General features: G+C 34.6%; 1 protein-coding gene across 10 annotated transcripts in view; it reads right to left on the reverse strand.

Moving 5' to 3' along the window:
• The window catches only part of AKAP9 (A-kinase anchoring protein 9), a gene marked incomplete at its 3' end in the record, with an annotated part of 146319 nt that overhangs the window by 24708 nt on the left and 95284 nt on the right, over nt 1-26327 (reverse strand). For 9 of the 10 annotated variants that reach the window (XM_082846665.1, XM_082846662.1, XM_082846660.1 and 6 more), the window contains 9 exons: nt 16142-16304; nt 15129-15341; nt 12290-12522; nt 11010-11129; nt 9262-9438; nt 8278-8382; nt 3716-3868; nt 3163-3342; nt 1098-2147 (listed from right to left, as the gene is read on the reverse strand). In XM_082846665.1, the coding sequence (XP_082702791.1) occupies nt 1098-2147; nt 3163-3342; nt 3716-3868; nt 8278-8382; nt 9262-9438; nt 11010-11129; nt 12290-12522; nt 15129-15341; nt 16142-16304 (2394 nt within the window). Of the gene's footprint in view, nt 1-1097; nt 2148-3162; nt 3343-3715; nt 3869-8277; nt 8383-9261; nt 9439-11009; nt 11130-12289; nt 12523-15128; nt 15342-16141; nt 16305-19064; nt 20127-26327 lie in introns of those variants that run through there. The other variant, XM_082846658.1, reaches the window with a different exon arrangement.

Here is a 26327-nt window from a genome sequence, read left to right on the forward strand (position 1 = left end):
TATTTTATTTTATTTATTTATTTAAAAATATTTATTTATTTTATTTTTGGCTGCGTCGGGTCTTAGTTGGGGCAGGCGGGATCTTCGTTGCAGCATGCAGGATCTTTTGTTGAGGCGCATGGGCTTCTCTCTAATTGTGGTACGTGGGCTCAGCAGTTGCAGCGTGCAGGCTCCAGAGCACATGGGCTCTGTAGTTGTGGCTCATGTGCTCAGTAGTTGCGACGTGCGGGCTTAGCTGCCCTGTGGCATGTGGGATCTTGGTTCCCCGACCAGGGTTCGAACCCGTGTCCCCTGAATTGGAAGGCGGATTCTTAACCACTGGACCACCAGGGAAGTCCCATCACATTACTATTTTAAATATCATTTACAGTAATTTATATAGTTCCAGTGAGCTAGGAGGAAAAAGCCTAGTAAATGGAAAGAATTGTTATCCTTTGCAAAATAAATATTTATAGAATCCTAATATATCAGTTAATTTCTGGTGTTCAGATAGGACTATACATTAACTTCTCAAAATTATAAATATATAAAGTGAGAATTTGAAAATTAAAGTCCTTTCACACCTGTCCTATCCTATGCTAAGAAATAACTGTGATTTCAGATCTTTACATAAGTAGACTTAAAGGGGTGAAAGGATGAAATCTATTATGAGGTATAAAATCTGCAAAAGTGAATGACTTAAGACTCATACATTAATTCACTAGAACACTAATATATTTTGACATTTTCATTACTTAAAAGGAATGATGACCACTTAACATGCATGTTAGAGGAAAAAGGAAAAAACCCACACAAATTCCAGAGGACATTTGCTATACTTAACATTTCCAAGTTTCTTCTGACTGCTCTACTTAATGACTATGGTAGTGAAATAAATATTGTGATTTTAAGACCACAAAATATAGCTTGTATCCATTGTTCTGGTGATAATAATGACTGTATGGAATGGTAATATTTTTTATACAAACGCTTTATATATGAATCGCTAGATGTAAAGAACACTATATTTAATAAATCAGCAGTAAGTTTAAGGAACAGGGAAAAGAGAGTTAGTTTCTTGGGGTATTTAAGTGGAAAAAAATCAAATACAAACTAACCTTGAGAACTTCAAAATCTCCTAGAGGGCTTCTTTTCCTTTCTTTGCTTCCCTGTTTTTTCTCATTGTCCTCCAATAGCTTCTGTAGCTCTAGTAGCTTCTTTTCTTTTTCCAAAGCATTTTCTTCTGCAGTTTCTACCTGCATTTCAACCACCTGGCTTTCTAATTCTGATATTCTCAAGGTCAGCGCTGACACATTTGACTCCACCTCATTTTCCGTTAGTTGGTTTAAATTCTGTGTATTTGTTCCTCCAGGTTCTGGTGAAACTGCTTGTTTATCTTGACAGAATTTTGCATATTCTTTAACTGCTTCGAGTTGGACCTGACTCACAAGAGCAGCAGCCACCTTTTCCTCAAGTATATTTTGCAGGTTTGCCAACTTCTTTTTCAGTGCTTCTTTTTCAGACTGGCCTTGCTCCTGCAGGTCCTTTATTTGTTTATGACATTGGGTAAGTTCTAAGTCCTTTGCACTCACAGTGCTCTCAAGTTGTAGCACCTGTGTTTGCAAACTGCTTATGGAAACTCTGCTGTTTTCTTCAAAAGATTTGAGGTAAGTCGGATTTTCTAGGGGTTTACGAGCACCCTCAGTAAGGACTACTTCTAGTCCAGGTTTGTTTCTGCTCAGATCATCCACAGCCACGTTAACACTTTTCTCTGGTATACTATGGATTTCTTCCATATTTTCACGTTCTCTCTTTAAGCTACATAATTCTTGTGTTAGCTGGTTCATTTTTAAATTGGTTTCTTTAAGTACACTTTTTGTCAAGGCCATTTCTTCATTAGTGGTTTCTACTTGCTGTTCCAAAGCCAGTTTTTCAGCTATTACTATATCCAACTGATGTTTTAAACTATCTGCTTCTTCTGGGAGAGAATTAGTAACCACCGATGTCTTCTGTTCAATATTTGCCAATTCCTGTTGAAGCTTTTCAATCACTTCATTGAGCTGCTCAATTTCTTCTTCTCTATTTTTCTTCACACGTTCTTGATCACTCATCAAACATTCTATCTGGGTTTCAAGATCCCTTATTAGTTCATTTTTTTCTTCAATAACCTATTAGTTAACAAAAAAGTAACATATACAATAAATATGTATTTATATTTAGGGAATTTTATTTTATTTTAGGGCAGGATCTTTAAGTGTTGATCACACACTCAAAAATAATTTACTTCTCAGACATCCTAAATTAATTTTAATATAGACCAACAGTCCTCCATCACATCAAACAAGGACCTTATTTAGAACATCATTCAGAAAGTCATTAAACATAAAGTAATTTAGGCATTTAATAGATGATTTCCTATAAGTAAAATAGTCAATATCAATACAATCTAATTGAAAAGGATGCAGTATTGAAATATAACAGTCTATAACAGGATAAAGTACTGAAATAAAAGTCTAAAACAGTGCTCAAATGTCATTATCTTATTTAGCTCACACAAAATAGAAGAATTTTTAATAGATTTGGTTAGAGTCATATGATGAAATCTGAGTCACCAGAGACTCCCTATAAAACATCAAAAATCTTTGACAATGTTAGGAAGGGATAAACATATACATAGCTTGTTAAACCAGTATGTCTTATTAAATTAAAATTAATGGGTAAAAGAGAATTAAAGTTTTACTTGGTTTTTACATTCACAAAGAAACTGAAAAATAACCATCTTGCCCTTTAAAATTCTAGCTTAGCCACTATGGAAAACAGTATGGAGGTTCCTTAAAAAACTGAAAACAGAGCTACTATATGATCCAGCAATCCTACTCCCGGGCATGTATCCACAAAAGACAAAAACTCTAATTTGAAAAGATACATGCACCCCAATGTTCACAGCAGCACAAATGACTATACATAAAATAGATGAAGAACAAAGATTTACTTTATAACACAGGGAACTCTGTTTAATATTTTGTAATGACCTATAATGGAAAATAATCTGGAAAAAAAAAAAAACCTAGATCACTTTGCTGTACACCTGAAACTAACACAATATTGTAAATCAACTATACTTCAATAAAAAATAAAATTCTAGTTTAAATAATTTCATGTAATAATTTTAAATTAGTGTACCTTGTTATCTGTTGTACTTTTAAGTTGATGCTGAAGTTTCGTAATTTGCTCATTCAATTGGTCAATTTCTACCTGTTTTTCCTGCATTATTTGAGCAAATTTCCCAAATAGTACATGTTGGTCCTGGGTAGAGATAGGATCAGCTTGCTTTATGGCAAATCCCAGTTTCTCCATTTCATCCTAGGAACAAAAATAACCATCCCAGTTGGATAGGGCATTACACGTGATTTTCGGAACATTCTGTCAATTAACTCTTACCAAGCTATAGCATCTAAAACATACAAATGAAAAAAAAATCAGAGCTATTATATAATTATTGTAAATCAATAATTCTTAAAATGTTTTTATAAAGGTCTCCAAAATTTTTCATTTCTGATGAATTCAAATGTTTATGTTGGCTTGAAGATAAATTCCATGCAAATCCATCTGCAGCTAATGTTCCTCTTTTAAGTATTATTTAGCGGCTGGATTTAGCAAATGCTTAATACTACAACTACTACACAAGACAAAAACAATGAATTATTTAGAGGCAAAGTTTTCCTTAAGTAATTACCTTAAATAATTTGTTTTCTTGTTCAAGTTCTTGTAGGCGGGTAGTAGATTCTTTTTTCTGTATTTCTAATTGCATATGTAGTTGCTGGACTTCTTCATTCTTATTTTCCAGTTCTTCTCTGAACTGTTCTAACTGTTCTTCTAAGTTTGTGATCTTTGATACCAAAATTATCAAAAGGAAAGAGAAAAAACTGTTCATACAAATGTTTATTTGTCAAGAAAGAATGGAAAGTGCTGTATTGGCTCTATAGTATATATGCTTAAAACACGTGAGCCATGAGAATAAAGGAAAGGGGTTTCTCTAAGCCAGATGTAACTGTGTGGTTTCTAGACATTTTCAAATTAAACACCTTTAAACCATCCTGCCCAAAGCAAAGACGAGACCTTCAGAGGAAGGATACAAGGAGCCATTTCCTACCTAAAATTATCCTCTGATAAAGCATAAAAGAGTCATGGGAGGAAGGAAAAGAGTCCACATTTTAGATCTTATTTTATGTTAAATTAATTGCTATTAAAAATGCTCAAGAAAGCTGTAGAATTAGGTCAGTTATTTTAGCCACCAAGTGAGATTAGCTCAATTTAGTCCATATCAATACTTAACCCAATGAAAGGTTTGGCAGCCACATGCCTTATTTGAGCAGAAGGAAGCAGAGGTAGATGCTAAGAGCAAGAGACCCTTAGGTCTGAAATAACAGAAACTTAAAGAGTAAGTTAGTAAAACCATTTTAGGAGAAAATTAGAGTGTTCCTATATGTAGGACAACTGAAATTCAGCTCATTTCTGAGCACAGATTACCACTAATGGTAAAGCAACTGCTCTTTGATGGCTATGTAGAGACTGAAACTAATGATGAATATTAAGAGTTTGGTTTAATATTTGGGTTTGGTTGAGGAGAGGAACAGTCATTTAGCTCAATGCTTTGTAGCTTCTTAATACATTTTTAATGAATGGATTTTCAAATGTGTATTTACCTATGATCAAAATTGCTGCATTAAAAGCAACCTAAGACACAAGAGCAGCATTTAGTGGCAGCTGGCTCAGAAAGTACATATAAAACATTTATTACCTTAGAACTTGAAAGGGAGCATATTCTGATTACACACCGATACGTAATCAGAATCATATCTTAGCATTAGCAAGACAAAGACCTTCAGAATCATTTAGCCTAATATTTCATTAATAGAAATCATACTGATATTAGTAACAATAGCCATCATTTATAGACAATTTACTGTTAGGCACTGCATAAGATGCTTTATAGGTATTATTTTTTAAAAAACCCTATAACAACTTTATGAGATCTTTATTAGGATTATCTCCATTTCAGACATGAGGAAGGGGGTCACTGAGAGAGGAGCACCTTGACCTGCAGTCACAAGGCCAGTATGTGGAAGCCAGTTTTTGAACCTCAGGAGTTTACCTCTGGAAGCTTACATTCTTAACTATCATTTATCCTGCTTCTAATAACTAATGTCTAAGACATATTTAAATAATTTTCTTTAACACTGATATTAAACTCAGTAGGCACACCTTAAATATAGTTAGTAGTTGTGCATATATAATTATCAGGTTAGTTTGCTGAAAATTGTGATGATTATATCTTCTTCAAAGTTACCTAATATAATGGTATTTACACTTATCCCTATCTTCTATGACTACGTTTGATGACAAGGTATTATTTCAACACATACATAGATATTTAAGTTCAAAATTACTGCCCTTGCCCTGCCTCACCTGATACTTATTTTCTTTTTTGATAAAACAGTTTATGGTCAAATTCTTAGCCTTAATATTCAAAGAGTGGTCCCTGGAGCAGAAGTGGCCTCACCTGGGAACATGTTAGAAGCACAGATTCTCAAGCCCCACCCCAGACCTACTGAATCAGATTCTTCATTTTAACAAGATCCCCACGGGATTCATATGCACATTAAAGTTTGAGAAGCACTGGTCTAAAGCACTAACATTCCCATCATAAGTAGCTGAACTTCAGGCATCAAAACAGAGACTTCAATTCCCAAAATGACACTGTAAGGCATTCTCTTCTCTTACTCAGCCAGACTTCAGTTGCAGTCCCTGGCTGTCTTATTACTGAGTCTATGACAACCAAAAACCAGAAAAATATTATTAAGGTCTAAAAATAGAATGGTAGCTTTCTGGTTTAACCTTGTTCTATTTTGCTACCAAATGATACCTAGATTGTTTGGATTACATTAATTTGCACGTATTTGTGTTTTAAGTATTCTTCTCTTTCAACTGTGTGTGTGTGTGTGTGTGTGTGTGTGTGTGTGTGTATGTATGTATATGTGTGTATACATATCCTAGTTAGATAGGAGATTCCTTGAAGATCGGTACTGGTTTTACAATTGGACAGTGGTGTTTTACAATTGGACAGTGGTGTTCTACACATAGGAGTTCAATAAATGTTGAATGACAGTCTATAATACTTCTCACTAACAGGGCAAAACATGCCCGGATGTTTTGGCAGTATAGCATCACAGGGCTCCAGAATCAGAGAAATCGAGGAGGAATTCTTGTTTAACCACTTACTGTGTGACTATGAGCAAGTTCCTTAACCTCTCTTAAGATCTGGTTTACTCATGTATAAAGTGGAAATATCAACAGAACCTATCCTCAGGGAGACTGCAAGGGTTAATGACATAAGATGTTTAAAATACTTAGCACTTTCTAGCACAGACTTCAACAAAGTTAACTATTATTATTTACTATTGCCATTTGTAAGCCAGATCTCTTTAACTCTATAAAGAGTTAAAACCACCTTCACAGAGCTAAAACCTAACAGAAGGCATCTTTTTCTTAAAGAAATTCTTCCTTCTATTTCTCTCCACATTATTCTCCTTCTCTTATACATCCTGAAATTCCTATCTTCTAAGGTTTTCTTCTCTTTCTATTCATTTTGAATTTCTAAATACTGTAATAAACTTTAAAACAAAGTTTTACACAAACAGGCTATGAGAGTAGTAGGAAGTATCTCAGATATAATGACACATAGACATCTTATGTTTATACTATCAGATATCTGAAAACATTTGCCTAGTACAGGAGAGAATGCTTAAGAAGTTATTTTCATTAAAAGATATATGTTTCAATTTTACATTCCTATCTTTCAGTCTCCAGTTACTGAGTGAGTGGGTTCTGACAGAATACTTGTCACTGTTATTCAAACGTGAATAGCAGTGACAAGTATTAATAGACCAACGTTAGCCATCAGTTTAATTCTTTACTCATTCAACATGGCTGCCTCTGTTTCATCTGTAAAAACTGGGAGCTGGTTGACAGAAGCTCTCTAAGGCCTCTTGTAGTTCCAACAACTATGAGTCTAAGTAAATAGTAGGCAGTTATTGGATACTTACTTCAAGAAATTAAGGTGTTAAGTAGCATTAAATAAAATTCAAATGACAATAAAAATATAAAATTAGTAAACTTAATCAGTTATCCATAATCAATTATCATTGCCTTTGCAACCAGTTTTGGAGTTCCATCTTTTTAGAAAGCAGACAATTTATTTGATTATTTAGTGTAAGGTAAATCTTTAAATGTTAATTCTTTCCGAAACACACAGAAGTGGTTACGTATCAACAAAAATGTTCTCTGTCTCTCACAATAAAAGCCAAAAAACAAAATAAATACGAATCTCTTAGATAAACATTAGTCAGTACTATGTGAAAATGAGAAAATAACCATTCTCATGGAAATGATCATTTCCATTAGTCATTTATATAGATGACTTTTTTCTCCTCCAAACTACAAGCTCTCCAAGCTATAGTTTTAGCTGACATCTAAATCATTCTTCTATTTTTCAAAGCACTCATTAACATTAATATACTGTTTACATTCAATAAATATTTCTTAAAATACATCAAATGCCCTGAGAAAATTATATGGAAAGAGATAAAAATGTAATTAAAAATTTTAAAACATTTAAAATATGATATAGCTAGACGACACAGAGTACAATATGCTTTAGAAAAACTAATGGTAGACAAAGGTTTAAATAATTAGGAACTGGAAATTACTGTTTTAAAAGTGCATTTTCTGGTTTTTTTTTTTTTTTTTGGAAAGGGAGGGAGTAGAAAAACATAAAAGAACTTTATAGAATTACTTTATTATTAATCTTTTGTTTTAAGAACATGTTTAGCACACTGTAAAAAGGCACTGTTATCTCCCAGGGCAATACAACTTAAAAAAAACCAAAACCCACAGCAAAGTAGCAGTAATTCAAAGCCTATGGTAAGGTCAAGAGGAAGATACTGCCTTGGGTCCAAACCCTACTATCTCTCTGCACTCTCCTCTTCACTGAATTCATACCTACCAAACCAGCCACCTTTTCTGTCCTCAAAACTTCCTCCCATGTCCAAGCGTTTTTACTTGTCCCCTCTTCTTCATTCCAGTTTATTTGTTCAAATGTTTACTGTCTTCCAAGTTCAACTTAGGCAATAAGCTAAGAAACTCTAAACTTTAGTTTTAGACCATAAACTTCATTCCAATCAAATGATATTTTCTAAAATAATTCAAGCCACACTTTGTCATTAAAAATAAACTTACCTCTTTTTCCTTTCTGTCTATGGCATCTCGCTCAGCCTGCAATTGTATTTCTAGAGACAATTCCGTTTTAGCTTCTACAGATCCAAACTGTCTTCGGTCCTCTACCTTTAAATATATAAGAATTTTCTCAAAATTTCAGACATTAAATCCTGACTATCCATTTTAATTGGAGAAGTAGCAATTCTATTTCTCTAATTAGAAGTAGATAATCTACATTAGTGAATGATCAAAAGTTACAACATTCAGTCTTGAATGCATTTTATACAAATTAAGACAGGAATTGCTTGACAATCTTAAAATTTATTTCTCAGACAAAATGAAGGCTATCCCCTCAACGGCTCCCCTCCCAATTTCCTTATCCTGCTCTTCTTTCATTCATCTTTGCTTTCTGTAGCATAACAGGAACAGATCTCATTGCTTCTTAGTTTGGGGTAAAGCATCAGCCTAAACTGGTGCTTACAGCTTTTTCACTTTGCTATTATTTTAGAATCACAAACTTACTGCTGGTTAAAAGGGTAATTAATTCTTCTGGTTTAATTAATCTTTCTTTATCAGGACTCATATGCAAGGAACATTTGGAGATAAGAATAAACAGAAATGGTTATGATGTCAATGAAGACATCAAGATATATACACTATGCAATAATATCAACAAAGCATCATCAGTGATTTTTTTAATTAAACTGATGTTCGGGACTTCCCTGGTGGCACCGTGGTTGAGAGTCCGCCTGCCGATGCAGGGGACACGGGTTCGTGCCCCGGTCCGGGAGGATCCCACATGCTGCGGAGCAGCTAGCCCCGTGAGCCACAACTACTGAGCCTGCACATCCGGAACCTGTGCTCCGCAACGGGAGAAGCCACGACAGTGAGGGGCCCGCGTACCGCAAACAAAAACAAAAACAAAAACAAAAACTGATGTTCATGTAACTAAGAGTAATCCGTACTAAAACACTTGATAAAATTAACCAAAAGAAAATGTCACACCTTTTGAAAACTGTCCGTACTCATGAGTAAGGCTTGCTCCAATTCCCTTACTCTGAACTCCAGTTTCTCAATTTCTTCATTACGCTCCTGTATATCCCTCTGAAGCTGCTCTTTAGAGAGCAAAAGCTCACTGCACTTGTCCGTTTTTTCTTTCAGATGATTTGTTAACTGTTCAACCTGGAAATATAATAAGCAAAAACTGTAATGTTAAAAAAATGTAAGCATGTTAATAATATATCTATCCTCATTTCAAAAAGGATTTTTAGATGCTATGCTAATTTTATTTTTGATAAGGATAGCGCTTTTGTCTCCCACTACAGCAACGTTTTCTGAGTTGATACATCTAAGCAGTACTAGTAAAAGAGAAATAATATTGCTTTCACCAAACCTTTTAAAAAAGTTCTCTTAAGACTAACAGTTTCTCTAGCTAGGAGGAGCAACAATACATTTTTGAATAATGTTGAATTACAAGCTCTAATGGCACAGCCACACCAAAACCTAATAAAGAAAACAAGTTTACACAGTACTGACTTAACATTTATATGTAAGATAAGATGACCTAAAAAACTTTCATGGATTATGTTTTTCTTTCCACAAATGGTTATATCGATACATATAATAATACAATGGTTCTAAATACCCCAGGGATGGGAGGAAATTGGGGACCTTTAGTACAGTCACTTGGAAAGCTTTGCAGCCTACAGATTCCACCAGCCCAGAACAGAGGTGAGAATATCAGGTGCTGAGAGGGATTTGTGCACCCTGAAAGTTTCCCTAAGTGATTCTGATATGCAGCACCATTCAAGTGAATGGCTCTGTGATGGAAGGATACAGGAAGGATCAATAAGATAGCTTGTGAAATTAGTTCCAATCAAGTGAAGAGAGAAAGCTTATTTAAAAAAAGGAAACGTGATGGTAAGAAAAAAAGGAATTCTACCTTATTTCAGTGAGATACTTTCAGGAAATTATCTAAAAATGGCACTTATTCCTCAAAACATTAGAAGAAATGCAAGCTTACCTACAATTACAGGTTCAAGGATGACAGTAATAAAGCCTGAGGAGAAACTTTAACAATAAAAGGTGGACTAAGTTTGAAGTGAGGTCAAAGGAAAAGACAGTAAAGGAGGTATAGCAAAATGGCACAATATACTGTTACAGTTAGATTTTTTTTTTTTGATCCTGAAAAAATCAGAAGCTGGGGACTCAGATCTGGCAAAGTAAGGAGAAAACAAACGGATCAATGATTTGGAAGAAAATCAAATACACACATCCTTGTTAGTTTCTTGAAGTTTCATGAATGAGGCAGCTCACTCTTTTTAAATATAAGAAAACAAATAGTAGAAAATGACAGGAAGTTCTAGAGCTTAAATATTCTTTTGAGTGTCAACGAACACACAGCTACTTTTCAAAATCTAAAAAGGTCAGGAACAAGATGAATAACTATAACTCTGTGGGGATTGATAACTTTTCTACTGCTCCAATAGATAAGGCTGTTCTACATCAGTTTCCTTCTATTAAATGAGAATGTAAATAACATTTTACTACAATGAGTTTATCGGTATTTTATACTTCTTTGGAATTTTTAGGGTTTCAAGAACCTTCTCATATTGCAGTAATATTTAAGTTTCTGATTTTGAAGATTTATATACAATAGAAAGAAGTCCTTTTAAGTTTTTTATTATATGCATCTTATTTTACACATAATATACAAATTATTGTATGGTAGACAGTATCAGTAAAATTCTTACCTCTCTAGTTTGATGTTCACTGATAGGCTGGAATCGAGGTACGACCTTAAGTTGCTGTTCTAGTTTCTGTATTTCCTGTTGGAATACATCTCTCTCGTGTTCTCTATCAATGGCTTGCTCCTGAAGTTTAATAATAATAATAACTGAAGAAATAACATTTATTGAAGCTATTATTTCCCTTACTTCCCTTTAATTGTAGGCACAGTTCTGTTTGAAGACGAACAATTGATGATCACGGGAATACCCAAACCAAAAAGGTTTAAAAAGATAACATTTGGGGGCTTCCCTGGTGGCGCAGTGGTTGGGAGTCCGCCTGCCGATGCGGGGGACACGGGTTCGTGCCCTGGTCCGGGGGGATCCCACATGCCGCGGAGCGGCTGGGCCCGTGAGCCATGGCCGCTGGGCCTGCGCGTCCGGAGCCTGTGCTCCGCAGCGGGAGAGGCCACAGCGGTGAGAGGCCCGCGTACCGCAAAAAAAAAAAAAAAAAAAAAAAAAAAAAAGATAACATTTGTTGTATGGTACATAACCTATTACGGCTCTTCAACAAAAATTTAAGCATTTAAATGTTATCTGAAGCACAACACTTTTAAAAATTCAAGTAATGTTAAACACAGAATGAAATAAATATGTTCTTCTTAAAATGAATTTACTTTTTTGGAAGAAAGGAGGAATTCCACTATTAATTTAGTCATTAAACAAAAAAAAGTAGAACAAATTGTGTAGTAAATCAATTTCTTTCATTTTAATCTAGGTTTTACACCTAAAATTATAAAATGTGTAAGAATCTTATTCTATGATCTGTGAAGATAACACACGGCTTAAATGAAATCCCAAGGAAGAAAATCCATGTGAAATTAGAGACTTAACATCTTTTTGGAAGAGAGTAATGACAGCATGACAACTGTTCCAGTCCTTTGCTTCCAGGGCACACTTGTTACCTGGGTTAAACATTGGTGGCCAATTAGCTTTTAGGATCCTAACTTGCTTTGGCTATTGGTTAAGAAAAAGACTAGGACAAACTTCTTAACTATGAATTTGGAAAGGCTAACTGGTAGGGCTTACTCATAATCTGCCTGTACTGCTTTTAATTCTGAAAGCTGCACAATAAAAATTACTAGAATTTTTAATCAAAATAGTACTTTTCAATTAATTAGTAGATGACACATATAGATGGAAATATTAGAATTTAAGAGTCCCTCCATAATTTAAAATCCACAACCTAGAAGAGCAGCAAGTAGCATTCCACTGAGAAAATTAATATTAATGTTGAGAATACTTACATCTAAAAATTTTCTCATTTTTTCTAACTGCTTTTCCAGTGCTTGGTTTTGCTGTCTTAAATCCATTAGTTCGGCATTTTTTTCCTGTTCCAGCTCTATAAATCTACTGACTTGTTCCTCAACATCTATTTCTAGAGCTTTCACTTGTTTTTGAAGGTCATCGCGTACTTTTTCAGCTTGACACTGTACCTCTAGTTTTTCCTTCATCAGTTTTTCTGTCTCCTGTAGTAATTCTGTTTATAAGTGAAAAAATATACTACATTAAATCACAATTAATGAATGATGTTATGATAGTGAAACCACCCATAACTGTATTCAAATTTTAACTTCATGAAATAAAGGAGACGAGTTTTACTTCAAACACATGTAAAAAAGGAAAATATTCTTATGAAAATATCAAAATAACATATTCCTATATAAGCAAGCAAGCTAGTATCAATAAAATTGTACAGAATTAACAGAAAGAATATGTCCTGTCACTAAAAACAATATTTTTGTGAAAAGAGCATAGTAAATGACCCCCTCAAAATCCACTTTCACTATAAGGAAAAGAGCAAAGTCTAACCAAATTCAAGCACAGAAAGAACTCACCTCAGGCAAAAATCAATTCATTTAAACCCATAAAGTCATTCTTATATGCATACACAATACACAGAGATCAAATACTTTAAACCTTTAACCAAGGCAAGTAAGAGTTACAGAAAAGAAACAGAACTAGAATCAGAATTTCCTGTTAGCCTTACTCCTTATTAGAGCCACATTCCTGACTTAGTCTTGCATGCTCACATGTATGTGTATCACGGAAAAATTGACAAGTACGAGAGGTGTGGTGTGGTGCTTAAGAGCAAAGACTGTGGGTTCACATCCTAACTGCCATTTGTCTCTGCAACACTTAACATGATGTCCTTCAATTTCCTTATATGTCAACTGGGGACAGTAACAGTACTGATCTCTAAGAGTTATTGAGGAATCAAATGAGTTAATATATGTGAAGAACAGTGCCTAGACTATGGTAAGCACTAAATATAAGTGTTAGCCATTATTATTAATATTAATCATATAATAATAAATTACATATAGCAAAGTAGAACAATTCTCTAATGAAGAAAATGGAAGGAATATAACTCTAGAGTCTTTACACTAACTGGTCTGTCAACACTGTACTCAGGATTAGAAATCTACAGAAAACAGCTTTCCTTTTAAAACAATACTGATTTAGATGTTAATATAAAAGTTAATCAACCAGAAAGTCTCTTTATTAAATTTCACTGACCCTATTGATACCATCATCTTACATACTTCCTGATTTAGAACAGAGTATTTTGAAAACTCATAGGTTGTAAGAGTTTAATATATTTGTTAAAGAAAAAAACTTTTAATAAACCAACGTTTTCTTTAAAAAACTGAAATGGTCTTAAGCTCTGTGGAATAATAGATATAAGAAGATGATGGTCACTATGAATCTCAGTTGTTAATTCCAAATATAAATATGTATTTTTATTGTAAGAAGAGTTTTTCTGTTGTTAAAGAGAAAAACTGTAAGTATGAAACAAAACAGCAAAATTAGAGATATGTTAGTTGGTTGAAAAATCCAAGGGTCACCCAATGGCCATGCAATTGTATAAACACACCTGCTCCAGGTGCTGCATCGACTGCAGCATCTACTAGTCCTATTAGGAAAGAAAAAACACACACACAGAACAAAAATATGATAATTTACATGTCTTCTATTTCCTAAAATAGAAACATACACAAAAGAATTAGAAGTAAAAGTTGAAACCACTGATTATTACCATTGGTAACATTTTCAGATGTATCAGTATTTCTTAAACATTTTTCATGTATCATACATATACTTTCCACATTAAAAATTCCAACCCTAAACCTGTGCTAAACAAATTTGAGCAACCAGAAAAACTTCACCATATTACAAAAAGGTATGTTGTATCTCTAAATTGATAAAATTCAATTAGTAAAACTACACATTTATAATCTGACTGCATGTGTAACATAAAAGTGAGAAGATATGATTAAAAGGATTTAAAGTTCCACTGTTACAAAGACTGACATTTATTTTTTTTACCACCGAACAATTTTAAGATGTTACCTAATGTCTCATTTAAGAAAAAATTAAAGGTTATTTGTAAACTTATTTATTCTTTGAAGTCCTGCTTATATTAAACTAGATGTCAGCCTACTTCTAACAGCCAGTGACCTGTTCAATCTGTTATCTTGCAGGCTGAAATCCACCTCACCTGCTTACTACTAGTGCAGGTCAGTGCTCTTATTTAGTTAATGCAAGTATACATTTTGCTGCCTTTCTGCAGTTAAAAGAACTAAATCTGGGCTTCTCTGGTGGCGCAGTGGTTGAGAGTCCGCCTGCCGATGCAGGGGACATGGGTTCGTGCCTTGGTCCGGGAAGCTCCCACATGCCGCGGAGCGGTTGGGCCGGTGAGCCATGGCCGCTGAGCCTGTGCGTCCGGAGCCTGTGCTCCACAAAGGGAGAGGCCACAACAGTGAGAGGCCCGCGTATTGCAAAAAAAAGAACTAAATCTTACACAGTTTAAAAAATATCCTGTCTCATTATATGCAGCTTTCTCTTTAGGCAGAAGTTTGAGGATAAATGAAGAATTATCTTTTTCTGTCAAAATATGCCAAAGGAGAAAGAAAACAAATTTGATTCCACATGGTTGGCTAATAAGAAAATTACCAATAAGGTAGATTTTCTCATTATTTTTCAATCCCTATATAAAATATATAAATAATGGCACTGAAAAGGGGGAAAAAAGTCATCTTGAACTTTTCAGGAATGTTTCATATAAAGTCTAAAAATACATACGCTGTTCAACTGGGCCTGCCTCAGCTTTCATAGCTTCCTTCTGCCTCGACAGTAATTCTCTTTCTTCTTGGATCTGCTGTTGCTCTGCTTCTAATTCTTGTAATCTATTACCTGCACATAACAACTCCTGCTCAAGACGATCTATTATATCAATTTTTTCCTGAATTTGCCTTTCAAAAAGCGTTTTTTCATCTGCATAGCCATCAATGACACCTACAAAATAAAATTAACAAGGAATGTAATTATTATTTCAAATTTTACCATTATATTTATATAAATAATAAAAGGTGTTCTGTTAGCAAATTTTAAATCATTCCAACCTATTAAGTCTTGAATGAATTTGCTGCTGATGATAGCAGTAACTATGGTATGTTCAATACAGCCTTTTCTTATTAAATATGTGTCTAAATAAGAAATTCCTCTGAATTTTCTGTTATGCTAATGTATCACATCATGTAGGTATAACACACTTTATTAAACGGATATAAATAGATTGATTCCTGGAAAGCTTAATATAAATCAGATGCTTGGGAACTGAATCACATTTTAAATATACTTGAGAAAGTTGATATTTTAAGTGATTCTAGAAGGCCAACACCCACAACAGCATGGTAAGATATAAACAGCATGGAGCTTTACAGGCTTAAAGCCTGGAATCACGATTTAGTGGTGACTGAACAATTTACTAGCACCTCTTTGCTCCAGTCTCCTCATCTTTAAATTATAACAGTTGTCTTATGGTGGGATTATGGTAACAATTCACTATCGTTCATTTCTGCATTTTCTAAAATTTTAAATACTTTCTATAATTCTACTAAGTACTTTTTAAAATTAAAAATATATATATAGTTTTAAAAACTGCTTAGAGGAATTCTGAAGACAAACTATAACTACTTTTCAATGGGCATTTGAAATTAAAAGTAGACTGGTGGCTTCCAAACCTGGCTTGCACCACAATTTATTTTTAGACTTGAAATTTCTCCACCCGCAGTTGCCAATGGCAGGGTGCTCACCCTCAGCCTTACTGAGCTCCACAGCCAGCTGTTCTCTGGCCCTGCACTCCTCATGAAGGCGCTCTCGCAGTTCTTCTTGGCACTGAAGGGACTCTGTCACTTCTTGTTTCTGTCTAAATGACTCACGCATCAATTCTGTCTGTGTAACTTTCGCATGTTCCAGCTAAACAAAGAGGGAAAGTAGACGTGAAGGAAGACAAAGTGTTAAGAATACCAGTGTCATTCCCTATTAAAGCTTAAAAAAAAAGAAAAAGAAATTTAACTGAAAATAAAGATATAACTGTTGAATTGTAGTCATTTAATATTTCTAGTGCATGCTAGTACTAGTAGGTAGGGTAAATCAGTAGATAAGTAGATTAGCTGTGTACAACTTTCCATAAGATATGTATTCTAACTTTATTGAACAACAAAAAAAGCTTCTTTTGAAAATAAACCACTTTACATCACTAGATCTATATGCTATCATATGAAAAGACATATAAAATTAATAATACACAGGTTCTTTTTGTATTTGGTAAAGAATTTTATGTAACTACGTGTTCTATGATAGGCTTTATGTTTTCTGTATTTAACACTTATTGACTGCGACTCCTGCTGTACACTGTGGGGAACTAATAATAAATGACTAATGCAATGCCATCAATGAATAAAATCATAGTGGCACAACAAAATGAAGTTTAACCCATATTTTAACTAAAAGCTTTATACTTCTGTCCATTTGTGAAACATCTACAAGACTCTGAATATTCAGTTTATTTTCAAAACCTTAGACTATAGACGCATTATCTATAAACACAGCCTCCTTAAAATGCTGTTATTGGCATATACTGACCACATTCTTAAACAATTTTTAAGATGACAGTCAAGTACGGGCTCAAGGCCAAAGCGCTCAAAAACAGTGATCACTGTTATCAGCTGCATGAAATTGCAGAAAAGCACTATCTCTGCTTTAGTTTTCTGGGCTTCTTACTGCTAGCACCTGCTTTATCTGTTTTTATTAAAACAACTACATAGGGAAAAACTGAGCACAAATGTTTCTGGTATTTAATATTAAAACCATTACATTTAAAAAAAATTTACCATAGCATTTTAAAATTTACCATAGCAAATAGATTTTAGAGTTACTAAGTAAAGCTTTTTGTGGTACCATTTTGTGGTTGGATAAATCAGTATCTCACATATCTATTGTGCAATTATTCTTGTTTTAATATGATGTTTTAAATATCATTCACAACCCATTACTTGAAAATAATATGCATACACATTTAAGATTCATAATGGAAAATTAAGCATGTATTTTAATCACAAAATATTTCCTAAAATATCTGTAATAATATGTTGTTGCCTCAACAGAGATAAAACTTTATATATATTTTTACTTTTGACTGGCAAAAGACTATTTTCCTTTAAATGTGGATAACCAGTATACATTAATTTTTAAAATTAAAAAATGACCATAAAATATGAACTAATTTATAAAAAGCCCTGCTCCTGAACTTAGTCACAGCCTATATTTAAAAAATAAATCAATTGCTTTCACATGTACATATGTAATTTTTTTCCTGTACATTGTAAAATGGTTGCTTGAAATATATGAAATCTCTAAAAGAGTTCATAGCTCTAACTAATTAGGATATGAGTTTTTTTTTTTCCTTTTTCAAATTTACTGTACAAATACAACAATGCACTTACAACAAAATAAACACTTGCTTTAGATAAGAAAAATAAGTCGGCTTCTATATTCTATTTTCCGACAAGATCTAAACCTGCTTTAAGATGCATTTAAATATTACTATGAAACCACAAGAAATAACTTCAGTTTTACAAAGCAAAACAAAAAAGCTGGGACTCAAATAGAGTAGATCTAGGAAACAAATTTCACTTATTATAGAAGATGGCACCCACATTTATTGGAATAAGAGATTCCTTCAAATATTTATTTAAATACATTATACTTAAAAAACCTCTTCCATCCAGTTAAGGTACAGTTTATTCCTAATATTTATATAATACCTATAACCTAATACTGAATAATGTGAAATATATAAAAATATCATATTCAATATTTTCACATAATTTAATAAACTTACTACATTAAAAGTATGTATCATTAGTAAATAATCTGTCATTTTAATATAAAAGCTTTAGGGGAGGTAACAAAACTATTCTGAAAGCATCTGTCTTGTTAAATACTAGCTAGTACATATAAATAAAGCCATAAAAGTCACAAAAAGTGGCAAATAACATACTAACTTGTAGTGAATCATTCACAACATTTAAGTGTCAAATGAACCTGAAATACTAACTATGCTAAATACCCTTAACACTGCTTATAACATACATTTCACATAAAAAGCAGAAAAAGGAATTTCCTCATAGGATTAGTAGGCATATTAAAAATAAGATCCTTAGGGAGTTAGCAAGAAAACTGAAATAAGAATCCAGGTTTCCTTTCCGGAACTACAGGCAATATGCCATATGATTGTAAACATTTCCTAATTGGCTCAATGACAATTCACTTAGCTGTTTTAGGTATGACAATGCCTATTCCTTCAAATATAATCATTCCATTTTTACTCAGCATTGGCATCATAAACATATAGAAGTAAGATTCTTAAGGACAAGCAGGATCTTTTTAAACAGCTTGCCTGGTATGGGAGAACTGAAATATTATCTCATTCTGCTTTCTGGAATGAAAAACGTAGCCAAGTTGGGGCTTGTGGACAAAATTTAGCCCTTCAATACATTAATCATTACAGGATGAATGAGTAGTAACACACCAAACAAGAAGAAAACAAGATTCTATTCCATTTACCCTTACCAAAGACACTTAAAGTTCATTTCTCATTACAGTTTTAAACTAAATGTATAAAAAACTGAAAGCATAAAATAAAACTATAAAAAACCAAATTTTTATACTTACTGAATAAGGAGGGGTAGGCAGGGAAATTTTGGAAATAAGCTTTAATATATGCCCATTTCTTTTATGAATAAAATGAAAAATAGAAGTATTAACAATTACTGAGTTATTTTCATCCAAATGTTCACATAGAGGAAAAGGATGTGGTAAAGGCACCCGAGATTCAACCTCATAAATGTCTTCATCTTGTTCTTCCAACCACGAGCCACTAAGTTTGACAGTTGCCAAATGGGTCCTGTAAGAATCCATTCTAGAAGTTGTAGCTGCTAATTTTCCTCACTTGCTGTACCAGTATTCCACTACACTAAAAAAGTTCTGTTTAGTTTATCCAGATATACCACAGCAGTATGAAAATTTCTCCTTAGCACTATCAAACATTATAAAATTAATTCATACAACTAAACGACAAAAGAAAAAACCCAGAAATCTAAAAAGAACTAGATCGCCATAAAAAAAAAACAGAACAAAAACAAAAAAACAAAACTAAAAGCAAGCAAACACGTTTTTAATTAGAATAATTACTAAACTGTTGAAGAATGGAAGAATAAAAATATAAATATATAATTAGCTAAGCAATAAAACTGCCTCCGGCATCAAAATATGTCTGTGGAAATAAAAGCCTTCCAAGCAGAACCTGGTAGGGAAAGTCAAGTTTTAATTCTCCATAGTAGCAGTCTTAAAAAACGTAGTTGCAACATTATTTCCCTTGTTCTTGCTGCTTCACAAAGTGCTCTTCTGAACTGAGCTATTCAAATAGCCTCTCATGCTGAGCCAAAGAATTCTAGTCAGTGGGGAAAGGTCAGAACAGAGGGTGTGATTTAATGTCTTTACCTATAGGTACACTGACAGGTGGAATCTGAATTCATACGCCCACAAAAAAGCCTGCCTAACAGGATCCAAGTTCCATGTCAGAGCTCTGAAAAGGATATCTAGATAAGTTTATAATGCTTCTAAGATAAGCTAGTGTTTTTCCATTCCATTAAAAAATCGTTTTAATTTAAAAATGTGAAAACAAGTAGGTTTGAGTCCACATTACCAATTAGTTCTTCAACTATATCCAATAATCATAACTATTTCTGGAAAACTAAGTATTTCCTTTTGATACTTCCTCATTCTTTTGAGTAGTCATTAAAACTAAACATAGTTTACATAACTAAACATAGTTTATAACATCGGTTATGAACTATTTCCACACTCAATTGGTTACAGAGTAATTCTTAAGGAGGAAAAAACCCTCTTTTTAAAAGCTGCACTGTGTATAATAATTGGTAATTATACCACTTAAGGTATCCTATGAATTCTGACTAAAAATTAAAAGCACAAGTGGTGTATAATGGCCTTTTGGTAGCTCCAGAAACCTCGGCAATAGTGAATAAAACAGCTTCTCAGAATTTAAAAGATGAACAACATACTTTTTAATATTAAAAATCCTCAATAGTGAAAGTTGTTTTAAATAAATGAAAAATCTTTCACTGTGGTGTCTTTTCTCTACCCAGTAACTACATATCCTTAACTCACAAAACCTTTATTTACTATGGAAAAACCCACACTAAAGTAAGCACATCAACAAAAATCAATTTTATAGCCACTTTCACTATACAAAATATCTTTAGAGGAGTCAATACTCAAACCCTTCACAGTAAGTTAACAATTAGGGCAGAGAAAATAAGATTTTCTACGGAAAGCTCAGAATCTACAGGGATATGGTTTGGGGTAGCGGAGGGGCAGCTGCTTCCTAGAATTCCGGACTAGGCAATGACAAATTTCTGTTTATTATGGTTTCTTATGTGACGCCTCCAGTTAGTCTGTGAAACCATCATAACATCTACACAAGATGGAGATCTAACCCCACCACTGGTGCAGCTAAATCTGACTTTACTGGGGCTTCAGCAGATACAAAATCATCAACATCCTAGATGTTCACTTTATGAGCTGGCTGGACCCATGTTCAACATATCAAACACCTCTCAAAATACTCTTTCCCAGCTCCCTCTGAGAATAAGTTTATTTTCATAACCTGGTGTTCAATTTCTCTTATTTGAAGCAAAAACAAAACCCTGAAAGTAAGACATATCCCTTTATAAATAGAAACATTTAGGTCAAGCCAAGAACTAACTACAAAGAAAAGAGAAAACTAGGAGGAAAAGACTCAAAAAAGCCGCAGATTAAGATGACTTAGGGGGGGCTTCCCTGGTGGCGCGGTGGTTGAGAATCTGCCTACCAATGCAGGGGACACGGGTTCGAGCCCTGGTCTGGGAAGATCCCACATGCCGCGGAGCAACTAGGCCCGTAAGCCACAACTACTGAGCCTGCGCATCTGGAGCCTGTGCTCCGCAACGAGAGGCCGCGACAGTGAGAGGCCCACACGTCGCGATGAAGAGTGGCCCCTGCTTGCCACAACTAGAGAAAGCCCTCGCACAGAAATGAAGACCCAACACAGCCCAAAATAAATAAATAAATTTAAAAATAAATAAATACTCCTGTTCTCTGTTTAAAAAAAAAAAAAGATGACTTAGAATGGGGCAAATAGCCCTCATAACAGTACATTAACTGATGGCATACTACATTAAATGTTCAGAAAGGTGACCCTGAATTAAAATAATTCAAATTATAGTCTATTTTTTCCCTACTTTTGAAAGCATGTAAAACCTGTGTTTACTCATGTAAAAGAAAAATTTATAAGTAAGGTGTACCCCCTTATAACCAGGAATATAAGTCAAGGTTAAGAAACTAACCACAAAGAAAACAGAGTAAAATTAAAGGAGGAAAAGACTCAAAACAGCAGTAAAGACGATTTAAGATAGGGGCAAATAGCTCTCCCCAAAACAGTGTATTAACTGATGGTATATTATATGTATTGATGTCCAGATAGATTACTTTGAATTGGAATAATTCAAATTATATAATTTTTTTAATTTTAGAAAGCACATAAAACCCTTTGCAATCAAAAACAGTTAAAATAATTTCAATTTTTAAGAGGACACCCTTTTAATTATCCAGACTAGCTCATTATCCCCTGGTTTCAGATAATCAAGATTTTAATGTATATTTGAAGGCTATTAATTTGCGGTATAGTTATGTTTTCAGCTTTACTGTAATTGTACAATATCAAGCTATTTAACCTTTTCCCCAGAAATATTTCCCCCAACTTGTAAACCACTTCTGTTGCTCTCTTTTGTATTTTGATTTTTTTTTTTTTTAAGTTACTTAATAGACTGAATCCTGGCTACAATACCCTGACAGAGCCCTGATGCTTATAATACACACACTGGTAGCAACACCTAATGGCAAATGTATTTCAACACTTTATTAAGGTTTATGTTTTATTTTTATTTTTTAAAATAAATTTATTTGCTTTTTACTTATTTATTTTTGGCTGCGCTGGGTTTTCATTGCTGCGAGTGGGGGGCTACTCTTCGTTGCGGTGCGCGGGCTTCTCATTGCAGTGGCTTCTCTTGTTGTGGAGCACAGGCTATAGGCACACGGGCTTCAGCAGCTGTGGCACGTGGGCTCAGCAGTTGTGACTTGTGGGCTCCAGAGCACAGGCTCAGTAGTTGTGGCCCATGGGCTTAGTTGCTCTGCGGCATGTGGGATCTTCCTGGACCAGGGCTCGAACCTGTGTCCCCTGCGTTGGCAGGCAGATTCTTAACCACTGTGCCACCATGGAAGCCCACAGTTTATGTTTTAAAATACAACAATGAGAAAACAAAATCTTAACTTACAGTACTACTGTTTCATCCTCATAAAAAGGCTCCTTTTTGGAGAAAATATAGAAAAGTACCTTAAGTTCCATCATTCTAAAAAATGATTATTAATAAATTCATGAGAGTTGCCTATAATAAAAATCATTTCTTTGGGAGTAAATTCCTCATTCACTGTTTTCTTCTAACGCCTGAAAGAATCTCTTGGTAAATAATCTCCTATGGCTGTAAACAGTAACTCAGGATTCTGGAAAACTTTAATTGCTAAAACACTACTTCCACATAACAGACTGATTCCTATTTCTACCTGACCCAAGAATCAAGAATCTGAAACAGGGACTTCCCTGGTGGCACAGTGGTTAAGAATCCGCCTGCCAACGCAGGGGACGTGGGTTCGATCCCTGGTCCAGGAAGATCCCACGTGCCACAGAGCAACTAAGCCCATGCGCCACAACTACTGAGCCTGCACTCTAGAGCCCGCGAGCCACAACTACTGAGGCTGTGTGCCACAACTACTGAAGCCCACGCACCTAGAGCTCGTGCTCCGCAACAAGAGGAGCCACTGCAATGAGCCCGCGCACCACAACGAAGTGTAGCCTCCCCCCACTCGAGAAAAGCCCACACACCGTAAAGCAGCCAAAAAGAAAGAAAAAGAAAGAAAAGGAATCTAAAACCATACTCTCAAAGATAAAACTTCTCTGCAGAACCACAAAGACCCTACTAAATAAAGATCATGTTAAAGAGATTAACTTTCTAAGGGCTTGAGACTAGACTTACAGCAATTTTACTCCTATTCCAACAAAAGCCATCCCAACCAATAAGAAACTGCAATAGGTTGAATACAAGCCTGAATATATTCAATATTTATAGCAGCCTGTCTCAGCAAAAGAGAAGTAAAATCCATCACAGTAAATACATTATTATATGGATTTGGACATGCCATTGGGCAAATCACTTATGAAATCAAATACATAAAGTAAAATACTCATAAAAGATATTATGAAACCAGGCTATAAAAGCAGATACCCTGATACTTAGTAAAGAAAACGCTTACTAATTCTTTTATTAAAGCAAGATGCATCTATGCAACCTAAAGCAGCCCCTAAACTTAAAACTAAGTACAAGACTTAATCATGATTTCCCACTAAAATTATATAACATATAAAACCAAACCAGTAAAAAAAAAAAAAAAAAAAAGGGAAAGAACCTTGATTATTTGACAGTATTTACTTAGACTACAGGGCCTTTTCAATGAAACTCCTCCCCAACCCCAAACAAAAGTCCACAATCACTGGCAATAATTTCTCTCACCAATCTTAAAGGAGGCAGAGTCTCTCTGATCCAAAGGCCACACCTTTCACTTGTGTTCCAGATTCCACCCTCAACTACCCCAAGGATCTGGCTCCACAAAGCCCATCGCCTCTGATGTGCATCTTCAACTTTTCCATTGCTACTCAATATAAACACTTGAATCTTAAAAAAAAGCATTCTCCCCCTTTCAAGCTAATGGTCTCCTGTTTTCTTCACGGCCAGGTATCATGAAATTGCTATCTCTATTTCTTCAACTCTATTTCTGTAAATGTCTGAATTTTGAATTTTTCCTCTATCAACTCCATGAAACTGTTCTCATCAAGGTCATTGATGACACCTATACTAAAATATCCAAGGGACACTAAATCCTCAGCATCTGTTACCTTTCCATGGTATCTGACACTTATGGAAAATCACTCCTCATCTGGCTTTTATGACACTTGATATTGATTCTCTTGATATTCTCTTGATTTTCCTCTCTCACTCTCAGTATCTTTTGTAGACGTATCTACCTTTATTCTCTTTTAAATCTCAGCACTCTACCAGGACAAAAAATTAGCTCTGTACACTCTCGAAAACCATGGTTTCAAACATCTTTAAAATGATGACAACTTCCAATCTAGTTTCCCAAACTCTAGACTCTAGGGAATATCTTCTCCCTCTACGCATTTCAAACTCAGATTACCTAAAACTGAACTCATTATTCACTTCTTTTGCATCCCCCAACTCAGTAAGGGAAATACACCAACAACTTAGTTGGTCAAGGATTCACGTGTGGTTTCCTCTCCCCTTCCTTATCCCCTACATTCAATGTCACACCAACTTCTATCAAATTCAACTTCTACAAGTTTTAAAATCACTTCCCTCTTGCGCTAACTTGATTTCTATCCCTTTTCACTGGAATATTTTAAGAGTCTCCTGTTTCTGCATATTCAGCATCTCTCCTCACTATTTTCCTGCCCATATATTCACCCCACTGCTGCCAGAGGAATTCTCTCTAAAACACAAATTTGATATTATTATTTTCTACGAAAAATATTTCAATGACTCCCCATACTTTTCAGCATAAAGTTAAAACTCCTTAACTAAGCCCTCAAGGGACTATGTGCTAACCACTGCTATCCTTCTACCCTCTGTTCCCCACATTCCACCCTGGATGTTTATAACACAAAACTATCCAGTATCCTCAAACACATCATGCTGGTTTACACCAACATGCTATGCCATTTGCCACAAATTTTCTTCTTGACCCACCCACTTAGTTTCTACTTGTCTTGTAAGTCTTTACTTAAAAGACTCATTTTCCCTCTCATTTCCTCTTGAATTATGCTTTCACCTCCATTACTTCACTGAAACTGCTCGTGTAAAGTAACCAATGACAATCCCCATACACACACCTCCCAGATTTTAAAATCTACTCCTCAGGCTATAACATGACCTGTCAGCAGTAACTGACAGAATGATTCACTCCTTTCATTTTCAAAGGGCAGAAAAAGTGGCAGTTGAGAGCATGGACCCTGAAGCCAGACTGCCTGGATTCAAATTCTAACTTACACCTAACTTATAAGCCTGGGCAAGTTCTCCAACTGGTTTCTTTGCTTCTGTCCTGCACCCCTCCATCCCCCCAGTCTATATTTAACAAGGTGGTCAAAGTGATCCTTTTGGTAAATGTAAGTTAGATCAGTTGCTGAAAAATCTCTAATGACCCGGAGCTGGAAACAATTTGTATGTCCTTTGGATAAACAAACGGGTGCATCCATTCAATGGAATACTCCTCAGCTCTAAAAAGAAACAAATACTTAACACACATAGATGAATCTTGTAAGTATTTTGTTAAGACAATGAAACCAGACCCAAAATAATGCATAATGTATGATTTCATTAATGACACTCTGGAAAAGACAAAACTATAGGGACAGAAAGCAGCTAGTAATTTTCAAGGGCAGGAGGTAGAGGAGGGGCTGACTATAAAAGAACAGAGCAGCACCAGGGAATTTTGGGGTGATGGAAATGTTCTGCATTATGTTTGTGGTGGTAGACACATAACTCTATGCATCTGTCACAACCAAAAGAACTGTCTACGCACAAATGAAATTTACCGTACATAAATTTTTAAAAAATTAACCAAAGTGTGGGGGAACCCAAAATGGAATAAAAACTATAATAAATAATTCTTATTGTATTAAAAGTGAATAACAAAACCACACTAAAGGTGTGGGGAGAAAAGAGTTAACCTAGGATACTTTGAAAAACA

Source organism: Leucopleurus acutus, assembly GCF_964270905.1.
Source record: "Leucopleurus acutus genome assembly, chromosome: 9".
NCBI lineage: Eukaryota > Metazoa > Chordata > Mammalia > Artiodactyla > Delphinidae > Leucopleurus > Leucopleurus acutus.